Consider the following 26,197-nt stretch of genomic DNA (forward strand, 5'->3'; position numbering starts at 1 on the left):
TGGCTGCCATTGCAAACATTTTGTAAAGCTTACACATTGGTCACTTTGGGTGTTAACTCAACATACAAGGAATTCTGCTGAGACATAAGTGTGAGGGGAGGTCAAAAAGATTTGAGAACCTAAAGTTGTGAAACAGCAATTCCCTAGTAGTATTGCATACACCGATCATTTATGGGATACCTGTGGAAGTTTCTACACCTAGCCACAAACAGTATTAATACTGTGATAAGTAGAAGAACGATACACAATTGATGCAAAAAGTACTGAAAATATTTGACCTCGGCTAGGAGCCTTGAGTTCATCATTGGCAAATTGTCTTCCACACAAGTAAGACTTCAAGTAAGTTCAAAACAGGTTCTAATCACTGGGTATGAGTCAGGGCCCCATTCCTCAAAGTGATTGTAGTGCAGTCGTGAGTTCATGTTAAAGTATGGGAGTTAGTTCTCATCTTATTGCTACAATAGCTTTGTGTACTGTATTTGTGGATTCTGCTTGCATTGGTGGCCTCTAGTATTGTGACACGAAGTAGAGTTCTGTACTCAGTTTTACAATTCTCCATAGTAGTAGGTTTTCTCTCTTCCAGTAATCACAATATAAATACCGTATGTTGCGAGGTGTTGAAATTTTCACAGGTATCACATGAATGATCAGTGTATGCAATACTACTAGCAGCATAGCTGTTTCACAAATTTAGGTTTTGACTTCCCCTTGTGTATGTCGAGACAGTCCATCAAAATTTAGATTCTACACAGATACCCCCTCCATTTCCTTGAGAAAATATATCCTGCAAACATAATTTTAGACTCCCTGGTTTGAACTCTGTGAATGAGTGGATGGTTGTGGTTTTATGTCGTTTTTAGCAATATTCCAGTATTATATAAGCAGGGAACACCAGAAATGGGCTTGACACACTGCACCCATATGGGAATCGAACCCAGGTGTATGGCATGATGAGCAAACGCTTTAATCACTCTGCTACCATACTGCCCTTGAACTCTGTGATCAATCATGGACCATATCCGGTTAGTAAACAAACTTGGCTGCTGTTAGTGTTATGGCTCATGCCTTACGTGTTCAGATTTATCAGGTGAAATGATGAGACCAGACCAATTTTATTTATTGTTTTATGGTTTCATGGATTGTATATTTTCAAGAATATAAAAAATATATTAATAACTCCCTCAAAAAAAATGAAATTCTAATGGGTTTTTTTGCCCCCAAATGCAACCTAAGAAGAAGAAATTGTTTGAGATTGTTTTTTGCTCCATATTCATTTAATAAATTGTCACTATTGAAATATTTGACTATTCAAAGGAATATTACTTTGACTGGTGATATTCTTTTTTTCCCCTCCTGCCTTTAGGTTTTCTGATGACAAAAATCCATAAAACAAGACATATAATTGGTCTGGCCTGACCATTATCTAACAGTTGTGGTTAATTACGTATATAGTTGTTATATGACTGTTGTTTCATTTGCAGGTTGAGCAAGATTTAAAGAGGACACTGTGTAACAAGGCCATCATGCTGGTAACAGATGGAGCACCAGAAAATTATGAAGAAGTATTTGAACGATATAACTGGCCAAACAAAACTGTAAGCATCATGCAATATCACTCTGTTCAAAACATGTTGGATTAACTAAGAAATCATGTCAGAATTCATACTGATAGCATTTCATATTTGAAGTCTATTTGGTACTTGTGGCATTTAATACATGAAGTCTTTCATACTGGTGTAAGTTCATGCTTGAAGTCTATCATACTGGTGGCACATCATACTTGAAGTCTATCGTACTGGTGGTATTTGATACTTTAAGTCTATCATACTGGTGGCATATCATGGTTGAGGTCTGTCAGACTTGTGGCATATCATGGTTGAGGTCTGTCATACTGGTGGCATATCATGGTTGAAGTCTGTCAGACTTGTGGCATATCATGGTTGAGGTCTGTCATACTGGTGGCATATCATGGTTGAGGTCTGTCAGACTTGTGGCATATCATGGTTGAGGTCTGTCATACTGGTGGTATTTGATACTTGAAGTCTATCATACTGGTGGTATTTCATGCTCGAAGTCTATCATGCTGGTGGCATTTAATACTTGAAATCTATCATACTGGTGGCATATTGCACATGAAATCAATCGTACTTGTGGCATTTGATAAATGAAGCCTATCATACTGGTGGCATATCATACTTGAAGTCTCTCATACTGGTGTTATTTCATGCTTGAAGTCTATCATACTGGTGGCATATAATGCTATATGTCTGTCATACTGGTGGCGTATCATACTTGAAGTCTATCATACTGGTGGCACATCATACTTGAAGTCTATCATACTGGTGGTATTTGATACTTTAAGTCTATCATACTGGTGGCATATCATGGTTGAGGTCTGTCAGACTTGTGGCATATCATGGTTGAGGTCTGTCATACTGGTGGCATATCATGGTTGAAGTCTGTCATACTGGTGGTATTTGATACTTTAAGTCTATCATACTGGTGGCATATCATGTTTGAGGTCTGTCATACTTGTGGCATATCATGGTTGAGGTCTGTCATACTTGTGGCATATCATACATGTATAACTTCTGTGTGCAATGAAATGTCTTAGGCAACGTTTATTGTGCATGTACCTGTTTGTTTTCTTAACTGCTCTGAAATGACATTTCTGATCGGCATTATCAAGTCCTGGAAGTATTAATAATAGTGTACATAACAGTAGTAGTAATCATGAATATACATTGCACATGCAGGCTCAGTGCATGCTCTGAGCACACAAGTTTGTGGGTATTGAGAGTCATTCTGGAAAAGCAGTTTCAAATAAGTAGGTTTTTAGCCAAGATTGGAAGGAGGCAAGAGTTAAAGACTGTCTTCAATTGAGCAGGAGATTGTTCCATTCCTTTGCTGCATTGAAACTTTGGAAGAAAAAGAACATTGTCCATCGTTCACAGATTTCACAGATGGAACTTGCGACAACAGCTTAATTGCTGACCGCAGTGATCAAGCGGTGTTTGTACTGTATGATCAAATCACACAGATATTGTGAGGCATCTTCAGACAGGCCTTGATACACATAACACAAGAACTTACAGCTGATTCTCTGTCAGATGCACTATTGTACAAACCCTTTTATTTCTAATTTTTTATTTTTATTTCTATCTAATACAAAATTTATTTTCATTACCAGAATTTATCTTTCCCCAAAACAAATCTCACATTTAAATGATATAGTTTTGATATTGAATAATACTGACTCTTTTGTATTGGATCAGCTTGAAGTATCATCACCCTTGCCATGGAATACTTACTTTACCAGAAGCAAATTCAAGATATGGTTGTGAAATTACTCACATGTTCTCTAAATAACTCCAGAGGGACATTTCAATGACTCTTTGAACAATTCTTATGTAAGCATTTCAGCACTCAATAACCAGGATCAGCATGCTCTATTATGAACGTAACTGCAGATTATGTGCCCATGGGCACATGGGGGTGGAGCACTTCTGCAGAGGTTGTGTTTCACCATAGTGACAAGAGATAGCCATGTAGGGCTGTCCCCGTATCCTGCGTAGATGGCATGCTGTCATGTTCCTCAGGGCTCCGGTTATTTTTGCTATCATTGTTTTTCACATGATTCAATAATCCTAAATAGGATGTGCCCATAGCAGAGCTATGTTTACACACTGCAGAACAAGGCATCATTAGAGAATATAAAAGCCATTAGCTTTGAAGGTAGCAAAATGTTGATACTGGTGTTGGTAGAGGATGCTTCAGTTAGTTATTGATTCAGGTGAAAATTCAGTTGCTAGTTAGTCAGATGACGATTCAATTGTTAGTTATAAATTCAGGAAAAGATTCTGCTGTCAGTTAGAATTATGAAGAACATTCTGTTGTTATAGATTCAAATTTTAGTCATAGATTCAGTACAGGTGTAGTTATTGATTCAGTCGAAGAATAATTGGTTGTTAGTTGTAGTTTCAGGAGAACATTCTGCTATCATTATTATTTTCTATATATAATATTAGGTTTTGTGCATCCACAAGTCAATCTGTACAACCTGAAATATCTTAAGATCCTTGACTAGATTCTTTATACATTTGGTACCCAGGTTTGTCACAGTATGTGAAAGGTCAAAGTCAGGTTTGTTAATCTTGACCTTCATTTCAAGGTCACAAGGGATCGGAGCTTTATCATTTTACCCTTGTCAGCAGGATACCTCAGGAACCCTTCACTGGATTTTCTTCATATGCTGGTCCAGGTTTCATCTAGGAAAGACATAGTGCCCTGTCAGTTTTTTTACCGTCACCTAATTTTCAAGGTCACCACAACACTTTGGATATTTCAGTTTTTTAACCTAAATGTTTACCATGTCAGTGAGATATCTCACTAATGATTCACTGTATTGTCTTCACATTTGGTACAAAACATCATCTTGGGAAGACTGGTGACTGCCTGATAGGCTCCAAATGTACATTTAAATTCATCTTAAACTACAACCTTCACTTTCATTACTTTTAAGCTTGATTTTGTAATTTGCGGTGGGGGATTATATCGTCTTAGTGGAGAAGATTTGGTTGTTATTATCAATACAAGAGATGATTCAGCTGCTAGTAATAGATTCACACGATGATTTAGCTCTAAGCTATGTCTGGTTTGAGTTCAAGTGTTAGTTCAACATTGGCAGTAGACTTTCCAACATACTTACTTCAAACAGGCTCTGTCTCACTACTTTACCTTGATCCTCCACTGCGGGAATTCCACAACCGATGTAATGTATTCCAGTTTTGTCACAAGAGACAATGTCCACGGGTATTTACCTAGTTGAACATTTGTGATGGATTGCGTGGACTGTTCCTGTCTTGAAGTCCAACCAATTTTTGATATACACTAGTTGTTGTGATACAGTTAGGAATTTGGTGACTATTGTGGAAAACAACATTCATCCACTCGTCCATGGACATGGTGGAAATGAGCTGCTCTTTGATGTCAGGATTTTGGAATAAACATCTTACTTGACATATTTTCTTCTGTTAAACCCCACCAAAGACCTGGGATAGATTCTCCACATGAGTACAGTGTGTGAAGCCTATTTCTGGTGTTCCCTACCATATTGATAAAAGTGGAGTAAAACTCACTCAATCTTGGTGAGTCACCATTCATTGGATCTAGGCTGAATTCACCATGTCAGTATTTTACTGAAATGCGTGAGTGAGTGAGTTTAGTTTTACGCCGCACTCAGCAATATTCCAGCTATATGGTGATGGTCTGTAAATAATCAAGTCTGGACCAGACAATCCAGTGATCAACAACATGAGCATCAACCTGTTGACATATGTCAACCACCTGATCCTGTAAGTCGTCTCTTACGACAAGCATAGTCGCCTTTTATGGCAAGCATTGGTTGCTGAAGGCCTATTCTACCCCAGTACCTTCTTGGGTCATTTTGCTGAAATGAAGATGGAGGGTCTTCCTCCAAAGTCAAGTTCATGTTGGAGATCAAATGTTATTGTCATCTACTTTATACCAGCTTCATATTTTGATATTAACAAATGTATAATTTCATGTTTGCCACAAAGGCCTTCAACACCGAATGGTTATGTTGGTTAATGCCACCTTTGCCAAGTGTTGTTGTAGCAAGGAACATCAAGAATGAGCATCACATAGTATAGAGACTGTTGATGGAATGTTCCACCAGGTGTTTGGCAAGCCAGAAAACTGCTGCAGCCATTGGAACAAGAAATACATGGATTAATTTAGGACACTTCATGAGTTCCAATATGGAAAAGAATACCTCTTGACAAAGTAATTGCATTCGGAAATGATTAAACATCGATTGAGGTTTGTGTATGTTTTGCATTCAGTAGCAGTATCTCGATCCTCATCCTATTCATCCCTCAGGGTATGTGCAGCGATCAAGGAATTAGTGCATGCAGAGTAAGGATGAAAGAGAAGCAGTTATGCCTCCAAGTCCACCAAAGGTGTTTCAGTACATTCGGCATCCCATGCAAGAAGCGGAAACCTGAATCATAATTGATTTTAAGTTGGCTCGCGGGGCACATCGTGTGAGTGTGGCACCCACATAATTGAAGGGGGGATCACCGCACAAGATGCTGTCATCTATATTGGACAGCTCTTCCGGCATGGATCTTTTTATGACATAATCTTTGTGGAGAGGTTTTTTTATCTCAGTATGCATCATTGTCTTTTTCCTGTGTCTACGGAGAATGGCTTCCCTTTTCTCTTGTAATGTTGTCTTGGAATGTAGTGATCAGTATGTCTGTCTATCTGACCTTAAGTTCAACATTCAGTCCATGGCCAATCCATTTATTTGACCTTCTATCTCACCATCCATCTGTCTGTTCTTCTCTTTGACCATGCTTTCATCTGACCAGTATTCTGCTCATCCATCATGCTGATGTCTTTATGGGATGTCATATGACCATCCATCCATCCATCCATCCATCCATCTGACCCCTGTTGAATCATAAATTCTTCTGACATTCATTCACAAATATTGTGTCTGAAATCCTTGTGACTGTGCATCCATCTGCCCATCCATCCATTCATGTTAAAGTCCATCTGAGATCCATCTAACTATCTTCCTCTTATCTGAGATCTAACCATCCCGCTGAACATCCATCCATCCATCCATCCATCTTGTGTCTATCTGCCTACCCATCCATCCATCTGAGATCCATCTCTCCCATCTATGTATCTGAGAATCACCAATCCATCTGGTGAAGTTAAGCAACGTTGGGGCACGGAGAGTCCTTGGATGGGTGACCATATTTGGAAGCTTGACTCCTGAGAGATTCTAAGACTTCAGTCCTGACCTAGCACCAAAAAGCACATGTGATACATGTGGTCTCAAATGAGTTTGTTAAAAATTTGCCTCAGTTCACCCAGCAGAAAATGTGTGGGATAAACTCATGTGAGTATAACCTGACAAGAGGCAACTTGGGTTATCCAGGATAACAATGATCTTACTGTTTGGGTGGTTCGAGCATGCATTGTGCATGGAACAATGCACATGATAAACAGTCTTATTACTGTTATTATTTATTATCTGAATTTCCATCTCAGATTATCCACATCCAACTGCCCATCTAAGATCCATTATTTCACCCATCTAAAGAATCTTTTCATTTCCAAGTGTTTATCACATCAATATCTGAACTTGTGCTTCACCGTGTGTTTTTAATTTATGTTTGATCATATCAAACTGCTCTATAAACGTTTTATTAAGATGAATTGTGAAGCCCATTACTGCCCATGTATTGATTATGTGCCACATGCCTTCAAGCCATTACTTTGTATGTGCCAATCCAAAATGTCACAGAAGTGTCATAAAATTTAAAGTTTGGGGTTCTTTTCTTCTTCCAGTCCGTGAGTTAACTAAAACTGGTTGTGAAAAATCATCAAAGTTGAGTAATATCTGCTGGGAGATAACCCTTCACTTGTCACTTTAGAAACACTTTCCTTTTAATGTACTTTTTCCCTGAAGCATGGAATTTTAGCTGCAGATTTATTTTGAAAAGCATCACAAGTAAAGAGCAACTGTTCCTTAACCATTTGCTGTTTAGATAATCTGACCAATCATGTAAAGTACTGTGCAACTTTTTCTCCTTCATTGACCTTTCTGAATAAATATTTTAATATCAAGAAATTCAACCTTTGATATTATTTGGATTATGACCAATTTGCAGATTCTATGGATTTAAAGATGACCTCTGGCTGTTGTCTGAATAATTTCCATTTATGACAAATTACACTCACAGAAGTAGCAATTGGTGAATCTGTCAAGAAGAATGTTTGATGTCTTTTGTATCAGCTTTATATCAATTGGCCCATGATGGGTTCATCTTGACATTGATCACTCATGAAGATCTGTGATAGAACTAGTCTTCAGTAACTCTTGGTTGTCGTAAGAGGTGACTAACAGAATTGGCGACTTGGTTGACACATGTCACTGTATCCGAACTGTGCAGATCGGTGCTCATGCTGTTGTCTGGTCCAGACTCAAGTATTTCAGATCACTGCCATAGAGCTGGAATATTACTGAGTATGGGGTTAAACAACAAAGAAGAATCAAACAATTTTTGTATCCAAGTTTTTATTTAGATAATAGATTTGTTTTGCATTGTGACAGTAACTGAGACATTTTTTCTTTCTCCCATTGTCCAACTCACAGACAAATCCATGAAGGAAATGGTTGTCAAGAAGGTTCAATAAGCAATTTGGTAACATCCAGTGTAATTACTGAAAGTGTCAAAACTACTTGCACAAATTCAAAACATCATCTTCTAAGCACTCAAAAACTAAAAACGTGCCCATACTAATACCAGTTTAAAAATCCAGTTAACATATGAAAACTTATATTTGTTATTTTATCTGATACTTACAAGAGAAGCAGCAATCTTGTCATGAAAGCATGTTTCTTGTAAGATGTATTGTTAGGAATCAGAACCCAATCCACTATCGATTACCGGAGGACTTGTGGTGAACGGTTATTGATTATGATAAAAATATTTACATTTTACTTGTGATGATTTGTTATTGATTATGAAAAAAATATTTACATTTTTACTTGTGATGATTTGTTATTGATTATGATAAAAATATTTACATTTTAATGTAATCACCAATTTTAAGGGTTTTTCTCAATTTTTTCTAGATAATGTTTTTATAAGTAATACTGTCTTTCTCCATATAAATGCAGCAAATATTTAGCAGTATATCTCATTACATTCAGGAAAGATGTAAAGTTTATCACAGACAAGTTACAGTGATATGAAACTATGAATACAGTGTGAATAGCTTTATTCTGTTTGTTTGTAAATATTTGTCAGATTTAATGGTTAGTTTACTTCTTTCAGGTGTGTTATAATGAAACAACAAAATTTTGATTACCTGTAATTGAAAATATGTTTTTCACAATTGCTGATTATTGTTAATCCTTCTTTTGATCAGTTTTCAATTATTTTCGATCACTGGAACACCATGAGTAAGATGATGTTCTATCAAACAATGAACCCAAACTGAAGTTTCACAGACTGCTTTGAACATCTTGCTAAAGTTCCTGGTCACAGCTCTGTGCAGAGCTGGAGTCTCTGAATTGACCGATGGTGAGATGTTTAAATTCCGTTTGACTTTATCTCCCTGCGATATGTCAGCAAAGTGAGTCTGCTAGTCCTCTTGGAAGGGTTTATGTGTTTGAAGTTTGATTATTCTGTAATGTTTGATACCCAATATTCTTTGATCCTGCTTTTGAGATATTGGAAAACGGTTGGCGGTGTTAGGCTGTAATTTGATGTCGCAGATAGAGCTTGGTTTGATGGGGGCTGTGAACATCAAATGCGGTTGGAACATATGGCTGTGTTAAAGATAGTATTTCAGTATATCAGGCTTGATGTGGCAGATTGTTTGGGGCATATGTGTTAAGTGATTTAGTGATTTAGGCACCACTGAATAGCAGACACAGTATGCTGTGGTTCCATGTGGAGTCATCTTTATATAAGATCACCAGCATCAACACTGCATCAATTCTTTACTGTGTACAACCTTTGTATATTCAGTAAATCAAGGAGCACACTGTAAATCACTATAATCACTTGGTTGATGTTTGTTAGAACCTACACTGAAATGTCAGAAATGTGGCTTTCATAGCAGTAAGGAAGTTGTTCATCCGTACATTGTCATCCCTCCCATGTAATTTTTACATCACAATATTTTTGTGAGTGGGGACCAACAGAAGCTTCATCATAATATTTCTGCAACTTGCCTAATTCTCAAGAGTGAATTGCAACTGAAGTTCTACCTAAAGTAAATCGGATCACATATGAAAGGTTGCTACTAATCTTTAATTGAGTTCAGTAGCTTGCTTCCATGTGTATCCAAACAGTGATGTTGTTCTGAAAACAAAACATGCTGCACAGGCCAGATAAGCTAAAAACTTAAAAGACTATGACATCATCAAATCTGCTGATCTCTGGATAAGTGTGACGAAAACTGTCCACCCTTGTTGAATGGTGTCAGTCTATGAAACAGTCTCCAAAGACTGGCTGGACTATCAGACATACTGAGTAACTTTAGTTCGTGTATCCCTTGTTTGACATGTGAGTGCTTATAATGCTAGTACTGAGTCTTCCCTGAGTTGTTGTCATTGCTTAATTAATGTATTGTCTAGTTCTGTTGTATTTTACATGAACTGTTGAATAATAGAGAGATAACATTTGTTTATTGCACTTAACCATCAAATTGCGTCATTATATTTTTGCGAGCCTAAATCATTTGTAATTTTCGCAAAAATATCATGCTCACAAAAATTTTGTGATTCACAGTATGTGAAAGCATTCTCAAATATTTGTAAAATATATTTAGTGTGACAGCAATAGGGTATCTCTCTTACAGATATCAGAATATCAATACTGTTTGCTGTGAGGTGTTGAAACTTTCGCAAGTATCTCATGAATTATCAGTGAATACACTACTACTAGCTGCATAGATGTTTTACAACTTTAGGTAGTGAGTTCTCAAAATTTTTTGACTTCCCCTTAAATTTTTGTCCTCTGAAATAGGTGCTTATGTGATGGTCAAAGAAAATAATCAGAGTCATTGATTGGTAATTTTTTACTGAAAGTTTAAAAAATGTATCACACTGTTAGAATTAACTGACAAGTATTGGCTTGTATTTTAAGCCCCATCTTCAGTGGCACTTGATGCCTTATTCTCGTGTTCCAGGTTCGTGTGTTCACATACCTGATAGGGAAGGAAGTCTCAGACAACCGACAAGTCAAGTGGATGGCTTGTGCTAATAAAGGTAATTTTTCACATACACAGAAAGCCCATGAAAATGGTTTTAAACTCTGTCATATTATTTTAATATTTTCTGAACAAAACAAAATACGTAAGAGGATGTGATTTTCTATGGTTCTTTGTCAGTTGGTGAATAGCTGCATTATTAAAAAGCTTCAGCTAATGACATATGTTTCACACCTTTTTGTTAGAATATTATACACTGATGAAAGGATAGTGTGATGTTTGTTCTACATTTAATGACAATAACAAGAGCATTTGTAATGCACTGAATTCTGCACCATTTATTAATTATTACCCTCTGCCTGTGAGGTCACATAACTTATCCCACTTGGTAACCATTTTCTGCTTGGTGAACAGTGTGAGTGAGACAACAGTTTTTCATTGTTCATACCACTGTTGGTTGTGGGGCATTTGGTTCAAACCGTTTGACTGATGTTTAAGAAATAAGTTGGAACATATTTTATAGTGATTGTAGCAGATACCAGAGAGTAATAATTCTATTCTATTTTATTGTCATTCATTCTTTCAGGTGATCATAAACATATTTCCACAAGAGCTGATGTTCAAGAGAATATACAGGTAATATGTATGTACGTTTGATGAAATGGTGTTCCCAAAGATGAGAGTTCTGTGCCCTATTTTCAGTATGGTTATTAACTGGCTGGACAAGCGTGAATTCAAACTCTGATTCAAACACTAGGCCACACTGCCTTGAACCACTAAGCCTTACAGCCTTCAGCCACTTGGCCTTACAACCTTCAGCCACTTGGCCATACTGCCTTCAGCCACTAGGCCATACTGCCTTGAACCACTAGGCCATACTGCCTTGAACCACTTGGCCATACTGCCTTCAGCCACTAGGCCTTACAGCCTTCAGCCACTTGGTCATACAGTCTTCAACCACTTGGCCTTACAGCCTTCAGTCACTTGGCCTTACAGCCTTCAGCCACTAGGCCATACTTCCTTCAGCCACTAGGTCAGATTGCCTCAACCACTTGGCCATACTGCCTTCAACCACTTGGCCATACTGCCTTCAACCACTTGGCCTTACAGCTTTCAGCCACTTGGCCATACTGCCTTCAGCCACTAGGTCAGATTGCCTCAACCACTTGGCCATACTGCCTTCAACCACTAGGTCAGATTGCCTCAACCACTTGGCCATACTGCCTTCAACCACTAGGTCAGATTGCTTCAACCACTTGGCCATACTGCCTTCAACCACTAAGCCTTACAGCCTTCAGCCACTTGGCCTTACAGCCTTCAGCCACTTGGCCATACTGCCTTCAACCACTAGGCCATACTGCCTTGAACCACTAGGCCATACTGCCTTGAACCACTTGGCCTTACAGCCTTCAGCCACTTGGCCTTACAGCCTTCAACCACTTGGCCATACAGCCTTCAGTCACTTGGCCATACTGCCTTCAACCACTAGGCCATACAACCCTCAACCACTTGGCCTTACAGCCCTCAACCACTTGGCCTTACAGCCTTCAACCACTTGGCCTTACAGCCTTCAACCACTTGGCCATACTGCCTTCAACCACTAGGCCATACAAACCTCAACCGCTTGGCCTTACAGCCTTCAACCACTTGGCCTTACAGCCTTCAACCACTTGGCCTTACAGCCTTCAACCACTTGGCCATACTGCCTTCAACCACTTGGCCATACTGCCTTCAACCACTAGGCCATACAGAAATCAACCACTTGGCCATACAACCCTCAACCACTAGGCCATACTGCCTTCAACCGCTAGGCCATACAGCCGTCAACCACTAGGCCATACTGCCTTCAATCACTTGGCCATACTGCCTTCAACCACTTGGCCATCCTGCTTCAGACATTAAGCTTTCCCTCTTTAGCCACTTAAGCAGCTGATCCTGAAACAACTTCACCACTTGCAAAACCACCTTCGAGCTCTTCCCCAAGAAACCAGAATGTTACCTGATAGAAATAACTCTGTCTACCTTCATCTTGACTAGCTTCTCCAGCTTCATCCGTTAAAGGCTGATGTAGTGATGAACTGTTGCTGCAAATGAGGCTGACTAATAGGTACTAAGGTATTCACAGGATAAAACTGGTTAGGACAAGCATCTGACAACTTCCGACAAACACATAACTGCCTTGCTTCCGTCTTGACTTGATGTTTCAAGTACGACCGGAATCAGCACACCACAATTACTGAACCTCTAGTGGTACAAGTATTTTATTGATACATCTGGTTTTCAATGTAAATAGGGCAATTAAGCATTATTTCTTCTCTGTGTCCCTCATCTTCCTATTATCTCAGACATATCCATCAATTTTTCAAGACACCCAGCTTCCTGAATTGATAAATTGAGATACATTATTCTTTGCTTGTTGCACGCAAGACATTGCTATATTTCCACAGATCACATTACCTAATTGTCATTTTGACGTTTCTGAATCCATCAGCAATAAAGGACAAACCCAAGCACATTTATGTTATTCTTTATGAAGGCAAAAACTCAAATTATTGTTTTTGACATGCATTGAAATGAAATATTAAACAACATATGTCTTTTGCCAGGAAACCATCTTAGGTGACTTCTTAAATAATATGTCTGACTTAATGGCGTAAGAAGGATGATTCTGCTGTCATGGTCTGAGGTTTCAAAATATTATTTCTATTTGATTGTTTGGAAGAAAATCACTCATTTGTGGACTGAAGAGTATTTATATTGTCCATAAAATTATGTTACAGACAACATTTGCATAAATATGTTTACTGAATTGTCCTGGGGAGACTCTTGACTCTCTGAGCATATAAATCATTCTGGCTGATAGACTCATTGTAGAATATAAGGACTAATGCGTATTCATGTGTGCCTTCTTGTCTGTTTGAAGTGTTATTACATAGTAATGATGGATGATTCAAACTGTATTCTTTCCATTATCACAAGAGAAACATTAATTTGTTATTGTGATTCAGAGAGAGAGAGTTTTATGCTGACCTTAAGCACAAGAGGTATATTTCTGTGATTTCATGATTTGTGCTTTTGGCTTAGGTTTGTCCAGAATGATGATGTTACGTTGAAAGTGTCTAAGTTTTGAGGAAATCCCATCCTTAGACACGTAGACCCATGGAACCTCTTAGCGAACGCATCCTTGAACTTCTAGATCTGTAAGGGGTTTGATGGGTTATGAGGATTTATGGTCTCATGTTTAAATGGTATCAGTTCTGTAAAAAAAGACTTGTTAAAATGTTTGCAATAGATGTCCAAATATGACAACACTGACTGGATTAGTTTCACTAGAGAGAGAAACGGCTTATATGTCTACATACCATGAAGCTGATGCAGCTCAAAGAGACTCTTTAACCAGTCTATCTTAAGTTCAGTATGAATGTACACTCATTGTCAAGATGGAGAAGATGCTTGTGTGGATTAATCTATAAAGTTATGTCCCTTAGGCAGGTCACGATGTAAAGATTTGGCATGATGATACTTTTCACATAGTCAGCATCAGCAATTTACTTGTCAGTTATGTCCCGTAGGTTGGTCATGATTCAAAGTATTGGGATGATTATCATTACCATGTCAGCATTAGCAATTCACTGTAAAGAGTTATTTCCCTTAGGTGTGTCATGATCTGAAAATTTGGGGGATATTTTATAGTCAAGTAAGTAGCAGCAACACATCACTGTAGAGAGACTTGTGTCACACAGGCACCTTATGATCCCCTATTCTTGGGTGACTATTATTCACAGGCCAGCGGCATATTTATGCTTGATATTAGTGGCAAATGACTGTAATCTGCATCCCACTCAGCTTTTCTTCCCCCATTAGTTGACAACATCAGGATGTTGACTGAACAGACCACAATGCAATGATCAGAATTTAGGAAAGGAGTCAGTCTTGAAACTTCAGATGGATGAACATGTGAGTTTTACATGCTTTAGCAGTATAAGCATATAGCAATATATTTCAGCAATATCATGGTGGGGGACACCAGAAATTGCCTTCACACATTATACCCATGTGAGGAATCAAACCCAAGAAAAGTGAACACTTTAACCACAAGGCTACCTCATGCCCCAAGTCAAGACTTGATGACGTCATTGTTGCAGCAATACATCAAAGTGATGAGTCGACCGATGGTGCAGGAGAGGTACCGCAACCTAATATGGACAGCAGCCTACCTGGACTATGTGACCGAGCAATCTGACATCAAAGAGCAGTTGGAGAACCCTTTCTCAGTTCACACAGACATGCTGGGCACAAACAAAGGGGATTTCAATAAGGTTAGTATGGTTACATCGTATTGTCTCATCACCATGCCACTACACAGCCAAGGTCCTCAAAGCACTCCTAAGCATTATATAAAGATCTTGTAACTTTTCCCCTAGCATTGTACTTCCTATACTGTAACATTGACTTATGACAGTCATGCCTTTGTTAAAAGCTTTGAGAGCTTTGTGAGAAGGCCCAGCTGCACATGGATAATTCTCTCCCTTCTAAGTTGATTCTTAGTCTGTAAAGATCTGGGATACAGTTGGTCTTCATCAACCAATGCTCGTCATAAGAATGGACCAATGGGATAAGAAGTCATCGTATCACACATTGATGTTCATGATGTAATTCACTGGACTTTGTGGTTGAGACTCAATCAAGATGCAAATGATCATTATTAAACAACAAAAAAACAAGCAGAATGTTGAGGCATGTATTCATCCTGGCATGTGCACTGAGCCCAAATTGTTGTTTTGTAAGGTAGAACTGAAGTTAAAGTAAACACAAGATGTGATTTAGTGATTTTTCAAAGTCTTTATTAAAGATGAAACATAAAATGTGCACTTTTCAAGCAAAATGTCAAAACATAACCTTCGAAGCAAGTCAACACATAAGTTCTTATGACCCAAATCCTTCAAGGGAACCAGATATATTCCAGTGGATGGTGACTGCATTTCAAAGTCTGTTTGTCAGTTGTAGGTGTCTCATGTTTCCCTCCACTGGGCCACATAAGCTGCACAAACATTTAATTGTTGAAGATATTTGAATGTAATTTTCAAAATGGCTGCCACCTTAGGTTGCATGATAAAGTTGTGTAACCTGCCTTATTTTGTATTGTTCCAGGGTCTCGGCCTAATGATCACAGTGGCCATGCCAGTATTTGACTCTAGAGAATCTACAGTAAGTCACTTCTCCCCATCTTAGTGTCTCAAATATGTGGAATATCACTTGCTGTTAGGGAACATAAGTGTACCTTAAATAATGTGAAGTTATCCTTGACGTAAGTTCATATCCTTGATGTAAGTTCAGTATCGCTAAACTGCAATCTTGACAACTTGTATGGCTCAAATATCCCAAATTAGAACTGACCAGTTCTGTGGTCTACAGGGACAGACAGACAGACAGACAAATAGACAGACAGACAGGTCTGTGGTCAAATCTGTAATGTAAAAAAAAGATGTTAAGAGATGGTACTTGCCGTTACTCTGCCATATAGCCATATTAGACTGGCATTCATTTGGTAGAAGCCATCACATGTATACATCTGTCAGGATAGAAAGCCTGTAGTCCAATCAGTCATTGTTTGCTGTATCATTCCTAAAGATGTTAAAGATACTTGTTGTTACTTTGCCTGGTGATGGCCTTAAGGTGATTAAACTCTTTTTTTTGAGTTACTATGATATTGCAGTGGGCCAGCACCAAAAGCCCAGCATATATTTTGACAAGGACAAGCACTTATACATGTATACACTGTGTCAGTGTGCTCTCCAATGTGTAAGAGCTCAGGTCACTGATCAGTTTAAATTAAGCAATATCAAGCTCAAAGAAGTTCTTGGATGGTATGACGTGTTTGGCAGCTTGATGCCTGAGAGTGTCTAGGACTTCAGTCCTGCCCCATGAAGTACATATCATACTTGTCATCACACTTCAGACAATTGAGTTTGTTCAAAAAGGCCTACGTTCACTCAGCAGAAAATGGATACCTGATGGGATAAAGTCATGTGACTATATCCTTCTAGCGCCACACTATCTGTTATTTAGGCTAGTGAAATGTATGATTCTGATTACAGCATCCAGTGAGCAACTAGTCACATGGATACTGGGTGCTGTATAAATGAAATATTAATGTAGTTTTTAATAAGTGTTATAATCTTATGTGTGGTGTTGACCTTCCTTTGACTCATGAGAGGTTGTGGTGATATATCCATGTGATATTCTACAGGACTGTGTAGTGGCAGTGTCTACAGAAGACAAGTTTCTGTTTCAGGGGGAAGATGAGGAAACTCCAGATGGGAATCTGCTTGGTGTTGCCGGCACAGATGTCCGCACATTTGAGCTCAAGAAATATATTCCATTACACAAAGTAAGACATTTTTTTTACCATTAGGTTGCAACCATGTTTTCAGAATTAAAAAGGTTATGAAAAGCTTAAAATATTTCAAAATCAGGACTGGACCAGATATGAAAAGATACACATAATGTTTTGTTAAAATGTTTACTTAAGGAGTAATGTTTTGTCTAATCAATCAAATTAAAGTAAATACTGAGGTTAATCTTAAAGAAAGCATTTTGAAAATTAAGACTTATATTTGCATAATACCATGTAATTCAAACGGGGGCATTTTAAGTTCAAGTTTTTGCAGGATCAGACAACATTATATTCAGGGCATTCATTACTAAAGATATATTTGTGGTTACTATGCTAATGTTTGAGTGTTCCTTAGAAAAACACTGCCATACAGTACTAAAACATCTTAAGGATTTTATCTGTAAAAGATCTGGGTTAGAATTGATGATCAGTAATCTTATGGGCGACTAACGGGATAGGGTAGTCAGGCTTGCTGACTTGGCTGACACATGTCATCATATACCAATCGATGCTCATGATGTTGATGTTGATGTTGATGTTGATGTTGATGTTGATGTTGTCACTGCATTGCTTGATCCAGACTCGATTATTTACAGTTTGCTTCCATAAAGCTGGAATACTGCTGAGTAAGGCTTAAAGCTTAACTCACTAACTCACTCAATTTAAAGGATTTCGAATGCTCTGATACTGTCTTGGAACATTTGCTGAATGGTTATGATGACAGATGACTGGTCACTTGAACAGATTTTATGAATGCTTCATCCATATATATATACTAACCATTATTCCATGCAAGACAAGAATGAGTAGTTGGGATACATAGTGAGCCTGAACACTCCGATATAATTCATTGATAAATGCATTACTGTTAATTACATGTTGATTACCTGTTAATTACTTGTTGATTAATTGCTAATTAATTGTTAATTACAGCTTGGGGTCAATGGATATGCCTTTGCCATCACAAACCATGGCTATGTTATCTTCCATCCAGACTTCAGGCCTTTGGTAAGACCTTAAACCATAATCCTTTGTTTTGATTTTATGGCAAGAGGCATCTGTGATGATATATTTTGTGACTGCTGGACGTAGGATCATGAGGTCACTAAATTACTGGTTGATTCCAGTTTAAATAATTGGGTGGTTAATCAGGACGTTCTTTGTTCGCATGGGGTTGTGCTCCTAATTTTAACCACTAGTTTGCTGACCCAACAAGCTGTTGTGATGAGGAGCACTGATAAAGGGTGACATAGGTTAGCTAAACTTAGAGCCTTTAGTTAGAAGTGATTATTCTTTCACGTAACAGTCAGTAGAAAAACAGGAGAAATATTCTTCTGTTAAGTCTAAAGCACAAATTCTTTTTAGGAATTTTGATGTGCAATATGTCTGTAGAGAAACAGGGGCTTCTGTTTCAGCTGTCAGTTCCTGTTTTGCATATGCTGAAAAACTGACAGATTTTATTGTGCCAATCAATCTGGTTAGATACGATTTTAGCACGATAACAGTAATGTTTAGATTTATGCTGATAATATTTTGTGCTAGTATTTTTCAATATTAATTTCACAAATTTATATGTTAGATGTCTTTTGTTAGTTGTGTAGGCCGTTCATAATACAGCTGCCATGTTGGTAACCACAGGGCAAAAAAAGTACCTGCAAGTGGTTGACTGGGATGTTGATAGTTTTAGGACCTGGAAACCAAATCCACTATCAAATATTGACATACTTGTGGTGAACAATTCTCAGTTATAATTGAACTGTATACATTTTTATTGTAATTACTAATTTTAATTTTAAGTGTTTCCACCATTCTTTTTTTCTTATTAATCAATGTTAATATTAATATTCTGATGATTTACAGTAATATATATTTACTGTAGTAAACAACAAAAATCTGATTAATTGGAAATATGATGTTTACAATCGGTAATTACTTTTAATCTGTCGTTTGATCAATTTTTGGGGATCATCAGAATATCACTATGTGTTCATCTATAACATCTAATGAAGTTATGTCACTATGTACAGAGAAAAATGACATCCCAGCATGTTTACACTGTATGTCTGTTGCAGTATTCAAAGGAGAAGGGCTCCACTGAGATGTTTCTCAAACCCAATTACAATAGTGTAGATCTGACAGAGGTGGAACTGGCAGACAATGCCTCCAGTGTTCAAGAGGTGAGTTGATGTGACAGAGGTGGAACTGGCAGACAATGCCTCCAGTGTTCAAGAGGTGAGTTGATGTGACAGAGGTGGAACTGGCAGACAATGCCTCCAGTGTTCGAGAGGTGAGTTGATGTGACAGAGGTGGAACTGGCAGACAATGCCTCCAGTGTTCAAGAGGTGAGTTGATGTGACGGAGGTGGAACTGGCAGACAATGCCTCCAGTGTTCGAGAGGTGAGTTGATGTGACAGAGGTGGAACTGGCAGACAATGCCTCCAGTGTTCGAGAGGTGAGTTGATGTGACAGAGGTGGAACTGGCAGACAATGCCTCCAGTGTTCAAGAGGTGAGCTGACTTTACAGACTTGACGGAATTAACAGACAGTACCTCAAGTATTGATAAGCAGACAATGTTGAAAATTATTATGTAAATGTACCAAGCCTAATCTTCATGGATTGTTCTCAATCATTTACCTCTTGATGTCAATGATTACAAAATGCAACCTTCCCCTGTCCATTAAGTTGTGACCTAGTCACTCAAATGCCAAATCTCAAGAACAAATGCACTAGTTTAAGGTATGTGCTTATAGACCTGTTGTCATGTAGTGATATCATTGGAAGCTATGTGATATCGTTCCAGCTCCGCCAGGCAATGTTGGACCACAATTTTTCCAGTATGAAGATTCACGTGACCGAGCATGATGATATGGTAAGATGATGTGTACTTAGGATGTTTATCTTAGCGGTTAACCAGTATACCATGGTGTTAGTAGAACAGTGATATTTTGCCATTGATTACTGCTTGACAAGTATTAGATGAGCCAGTGCAGTGAACGCGTTTGTGACAGGCAGGCAGGGCAAGTAATCTGAATGAAGATACTTGGTTGCTACAGGTAGATATGCAATTCTGGTGATATTGCTGGAATATTGCTAAAAGTGGCACAAAACTATACTCACTCACTCACACAGGGTGCACCCAAAGGCAGTAAAGTGTTTTGTTTTGCACTATGACTTAGTGACCATCAGACTTCAAATAGCTGTTGCCTCTTGCTTATGCTGACCAACAAACCGGAGAACAGTATATGCAAGCTTAACTAAAGCAGTTATGCTGGTATATGAAATGATCCTTTCAAATGATTTCAAAACCTTATACTGTAAAGGCATGCAACCAAACTAGCACTGAAGAAGAAATTTCTGTTTCTCTATTTCAGAAACGATTCAGAAAGACGACAAACTTGTATTACTTTGATAAAGTGTCAGAAATTTTCAGGTAAGAGAAGAAAATCTTTTGTGTACTTATACTTCAATTATGAAAAGAGAGAGAATGAATCTATGTGATTTTGTTATGCTGTCTGTAAGCATCCTGGAGGAGATAGACAGACAGACAGACAGACAGACAGGTTTTATTCAGTAGTGAAGGCCCAGTGGCCCATAGTACAGTTAATTTTTCTTTTTAACAAATATTGGTCACGTGACACGAAATTATGGTTTTACATGTAATTTAAGGATGGACATCAAATGTTTAATAAAACTGGCAGCTGATTTAATAGTGTCATCGTTTTTAGATTTAAGTATTTTATATATCGTTTGTGGGGAATCATTAAAGCATTTTAAATACTTCCTTCGGCCGGCAGAGAATGCCTCACAATCTAATAATAGGTGACGTTCGTCTTCAGTTTTACCAGAAGAACAATAAGAACATGATAAATCTTCTAGTGTATTTTTATCTTTTCTATAACGCTGTATTTTTAAGGCATGTAGAGAGATTCTAAATTTACAAAAATTTCTTAAAAGGGACTTATCATTAAGGACCCTAATATATTTTTCAGGTCCAAACATCGATTTACATTGTGAATAATGACATAGAAAACTCGATGAATTTACTGATGCGTGCCAATTCTGAATGTATATATCCTTTATTCGTTGTTTAAATGCTGACAGAAACATTTTTATATCACCAACATCTTGCTTAAACCAAACATAGGAAAACCTGCTTGAAAATAACACATTTCGCACACCCGAAGCCCAAGAATACTTTCCACGTTTGTCTAGGGATAATGATAATTGATAGCTTTGATACGGGTAGCGGTAATCGGGCATTCTGATAAGTTTAATCCAGTATCTGATAACTCTCATTTGACTCTCAATATGCATGTTATAGCGTCCTGTATCGCCAAGTACGGCTTTGTTGGAAGCAAATTTACCTACAGTAAGAAATCTTTTAAAATATGATGCATGCACATTTTCAATGGCTTCGAAGTAGTTTGCTCCCCAAATTTCAGATCCATATAACAATATTGGTGCTATTTTAGTGTCAAAAAGTAAGCAAGCTGAGTCAAATGAAATAAATTTATTAGCCTTAAAGAGTTTGAAAATGGGAGATAATGCCTTCTTAGCTTGTGCTGCAAGAGTTTTAGATGCCATGGACCAATTTAATCGGCTAGAAAATAAAAGACCCAAATATTTATAATATGAAACAACATTCATACTTTTGCCCCGGAATAACCATTTTTCAGAATGTGCCACTATGCCCCCATTTCTAAAGACAACTATATTAGATTTTTCCATATTCAACTCTAGTCCCCATGTGTCACAAAATGTTTGAAGAATATTTATCTGTCTCTGCAGTCCGTTTACCATAAATGAGGAGGAGATAGGCTATTGGTTAACAGGTTGACCAATGACTTTGAGTTGTGATGACGCACAATCAGTTGATCATACTCAGTAGTCATTGTGACCACCTAATCCTCACATTAATCACCATAGGAGTTATCACAGGTCTAATCTGACCTTATTACTACAAATGATAGTATAGACTTTAAGTAATTACTTTGTTCTTTGAGGCTGTTAGTTCATTGTGCTTTTTTAACCGTATAATGACAATATATATGCTTCTTTGTCATCTAATGCGAAGCTAGAACATGTGACCTTTTTTCTGTTTCAGCCTTGCCTTAGTGATACCTGAAGGATACGGGGAAATAAGGCTTCGTCCCCAGTACAACCTGCAATATACACGTGAGTCATTCATGGTCTGCGCTAGAATGTTTTATTCAGCATCATAATGGAAACAAAGTTTGTTTGTTTGTTACTTATCGCCACACTCAGCATTATTACAACTATATTGCTGTGGTTTGTAAATATACTAGGCTCTAAAAATAAAGGAACCCCTTGATTTTGTGAAACACGTTAGGTTTAATCAGCGCAGCTGTACAGTTTGTATGTCAGATATAGTCAATAGTGAGTGTGTCCACCATGAGAAGCAGTACAGGCACGGCACCTTGCAGGCATACTGGACACCAACCATTGGATTGTCCCTGAGATGCACTCGATGCCCTAACACATCCCATAAATGTTCGACTGGGGACAGATCTGGGGATTTAGCTAACCAGGGTAATGTTGTAACACCTTGTTGCTGCAAGAAGTTCATGGCAGTATGAGCACTGTGAGGGTGTGCATTATTGTCCTGAAACACAAATTTCGACCAAATGGGAACAATGTGTGGTCATAAAATCTCATCCACATACCGCTGGCATATCAAATTACCCCGGAACAATAACCACGTTTATTCTCGTGTTGAATGAAATCCCTTCCCAGACCATGACAGAGCCGCCTCCATATGAATCATGTTCCTGTACTTTGGCTCTTGCAAAATGCTCTGAAGAAGAAGCTCTGAAGAATTCCCTCTTCAAATCTGGGGCAGTGACAAACCGATTCCTCAAAGCTATGGTTCTCCGGAAGGTGTCTTGTCTGGGGGTGGTTTTAGGGTGTCTTCCTCTACCAGGTCTCATTTTAACGTCCCCTGTCTGACAATAAACGTTGATGAGAGGTGAAATAATGTTTTTGGACTTTCTGAAGAACCGTGCAACAGCATTCTGTGATTGTCCACCCTCTAGCATTCCAATGGCCTGCCATTTCAGGTCCTTTGTCAGGTGTTGTGTAGGTGGTATTTTCACAAGTGATAGAGGTTCACATTTATCATCAGTTTCATAGCCTACAATGCATGTGTGGTTCATGATGCACGTGTATCATGTACAGGGAGCATGATGCTAGTTGCAGTATCAGTCTGAAGTGGATTCAGACCTGAGTTGCAGTATCAGTCTGAAGTGGATTCAGACCTGAGTTGCAGTATCAGTCTGAAGTGGATTCAGACCTGAGTTGCAGTATCAGTCTGAAGTGGATTCAGACCTGAGTTGCAGTATCAGTCTGAAGTGGATTCAGACCTGAGTTGCAATGCAATCAGCATGCAACATTTGTGTAGCAATCCTTCTACTGTAAGTTCAGATTGGGGGTTCCCTTATTTCTTGTGTCAAGTATAATAAAGTCTTGACACATTACAACTAAGTCAGCGAGCCTGACCACCTGATCCTGTTATTTGCCTTTAAAGTCAGTTATGGGTCGCTGAAGATGAATTCCGAATCTTCAGGGGTCTTTGCAACACTTCTTTTCAGAGCATCCCTGCCCAGCTTTACAGCTTAAAGGTCCCAATGCTGAAAAGATCTGTCAAACATTTAGTTACCTTGTCTTCCCTACAGATGATTTTGAACATGAGTTTTTATCAGACAGATTCCCAGTTGCAGTTATTGTTTTGTGTATAATGTTGATAAGTGCACAAAGAAACAGTTTCCATACAAATATTAATGTGATGGCAAGGAGTCTGATGAGGTAGTGTGTTGTTTCAGAGGCAGAAGCTGAGTACCTCAACAATGAGACTCTCCTGCTGGCACCCTGGTGAGTCTTTTGAATATTTTCAAAAATAAGTGCCCCCCAAAATGCACTGTTAATGCAAATCATTCTTGCTGGTATTTTAACATTATGGGCAAAGTTACCAGTTAAGCCTTACAGTTCAGTTCTACCTGATGATGGGGCTAGAACAAGCCCTTAAATGTTGTGGTCCAGAATAAAACCTGATGTTGTCCATGTTGATCACACATATGCTTGTGTTCAGGATTTTCTGCAAGAATGCATCTACTGGGCAGATGCAGACACTGAGGAAATACCAGCTCCAAGATATTGTCAATAGGACAGACAATCGTCAACTTGAATGTGAGTGCACAAATGTCAAGGTTAGGCCAGACCAGTATAAATTTATATCTTGTTTTAAAGGTTTTTGTCCGCAGAATATCCAAAGGCAGAAGGGAAAAAAGTAATATTCAAAGTAATATTCCTTCTAAATGCTAAAAGTATTTTGCTTTAGGCAATTTATCAAGTATATATGGGTCAAAACGACAATTCAGCAACCATTTTCTTGTAAGTTATCACTTTTTGGCCAATAAAAACATCAAGATTTTATTTTTTGAATGGGAAAAATATAATTTTGATCTTTTACTGTTTCTTGAAAAAATTCAGCAGTTGGATCTGTAAAGCAAGAAACAAAAATTGGTCAGGCCTTATGATAATCTGTAAAATAATAATTGTGTTATATTGTGCTGTATCTATGCCATCAAGTGCTCAAAGTGCAGTATTATTATGCCGGATAAGCCAAGCTGCCGGCAAGGTGCTGGAAGGTAAAGAAGACTTACCTCACTGGGTACCCATTTTCTGCTGGGTGAACAGATACAATTTGAACAAACTCACTTGCCTAAGGTGTGATGACCTGTATCACATGTGTAAAGGTGTGATCACCTGTATCACATGGACATTGTTGTGGGGGAGGGCAGAAGTCAAAGAAACTCACAGGAGTCAAGCTGCCAAACATGGCCACCCGTCCAAGGACTCGCTGCACCCAACTGTGGTCAACTTCAACTGATTTGTGACCTGAGCTCTATGCAAATTACCACACACCACCCGAGACTAGGGTCATGAGGACCTATTCTGCCACTTCTAGTGTACTCTTTTGAATAGGGTGAACCTAATACAAAGATGCAATACCACAAATCAGCATGTGTAAGGTATAACAGTCACAAGTATAGGTGTATCTTGTATAGCATACATACATGTATAACATTGCTAGATAGGAAAACCATTAGTTTTACTCATGTAAGTTAATGAAAGAGTGTAGTAATTTCTCAGGCTTTCTAGGTTTCAATACTACACTGACCCATATTATCAGATAATGGGAATCAGATCTTAGGGAAAAAAAGCCCCCCCCCAATAAAAAAGACCTTTGTAAAAAGGTACCAGACTTTTTGTGCTAAGAACTGATCTAGTTATTTATTTAACAAGATTGACATCAAGGATTTAAAAGAAATAAAAACATGTGGATCTGACATGATCACAGATTGAATTTATAAATAGATGTTTGATATTTTAGAAGACATCTAAAACACATGATGAAATTAAACTCACTCATTACCCTGAAACCTAGGTTACAGCAAAGTTGAACAATACATCCAAATCTGTATTCTAGTTTGATCTTTTCCACACAGCATTATTAGTTTGACAGGATATGGTATAACTAAAAGCTGTCTCACTCACTCACTCACTCACTCACTCACTCACTCACTCACTCACTCACTCACTCACTCACTCACTCACTCACTCACTCAAACCATGTTTGCTTACCTGAATCACTAACTGTGAGACATTGACCTTGCAGGTGACCCTGACCTTGTGAGACTGTTGGTGTACGATGCAATGCAGACCTACAACTATACCAAGATCTGGGAGGGTCAGAAAGACTACCTAGGACGGGGCAGGCTCAGACCAAGATCTAACATCAAGTGAGTAGAACAGACTTGGTTCTATCATTAAGACAACAGACCTGATTTGAATCTAACATAAAGTGAATAGAAGAGACCTTCATCAGCATCCTTCGAAGGTCAGCTCAAAACTTTGTAGATGCATTTTGCAACATCATTTGAACAGTTTTCCTATCAAGCAAAGAATCTTCTGAGGAAAAAAAATCTACACATAATATATTATCCATTTTGCATTAC

General features: G+C 38.2%; 1 protein-coding gene across 1 annotated transcript in view; it reads left to right on the forward strand.

The window, feature by feature from the left end:
- LOC137297298 (voltage-dependent calcium channel subunit alpha-2/delta-3-like) overlaps positions 1 to 26,197 on the forward strand; it is a 40,077-nt gene that overhangs the window by 5,714 nt on the left and 8,166 nt on the right. The window contains exons 5-18 of the mRNA XM_067829307.1: positions 1,482 to 1,595; positions 10,744 to 10,822; positions 11,351 to 11,400; positions 14,910 to 15,083; positions 15,916 to 15,972; positions 17,060 to 17,155; positions 18,095 to 18,169; positions 19,234 to 19,338; positions 19,963 to 20,031; positions 20,534 to 20,592; positions 22,267 to 22,337; positions 24,002 to 24,050; positions 24,268 to 24,365; positions 25,858 to 25,981. Of these exons, the coding sequence (XP_067685408.1) occupies positions 1,482 to 1,595; positions 10,744 to 10,822; positions 11,351 to 11,400; positions 14,910 to 15,083; positions 15,916 to 15,972; positions 17,060 to 17,155; positions 18,095 to 18,169; positions 19,234 to 19,338; positions 19,963 to 20,031; positions 20,534 to 20,592; positions 22,267 to 22,337; positions 24,002 to 24,050; positions 24,268 to 24,365; positions 25,858 to 25,981 (1,220 nt within the window). The remainder of the gene's footprint in view (positions 1 to 1,481; positions 1,596 to 10,743; positions 10,823 to 11,350; positions 11,401 to 14,909; positions 15,084 to 15,915; positions 15,973 to 17,059; positions 17,156 to 18,094; positions 18,170 to 19,233; positions 19,339 to 19,962; positions 20,032 to 20,533; positions 20,593 to 22,266; positions 22,338 to 24,001; positions 24,051 to 24,267; positions 24,366 to 25,857; positions 25,982 to 26,197) is intronic.

Source organism: Haliotis asinina, chromosome 9 (genome assembly GCF_037392515.1).
Source record: "Haliotis asinina isolate JCU_RB_2024 chromosome 9, JCU_Hal_asi_v2, whole genome shotgun sequence".
NCBI lineage: Eukaryota > Metazoa > Mollusca > Gastropoda > Lepetellida > Haliotidae > Haliotis > Haliotis asinina.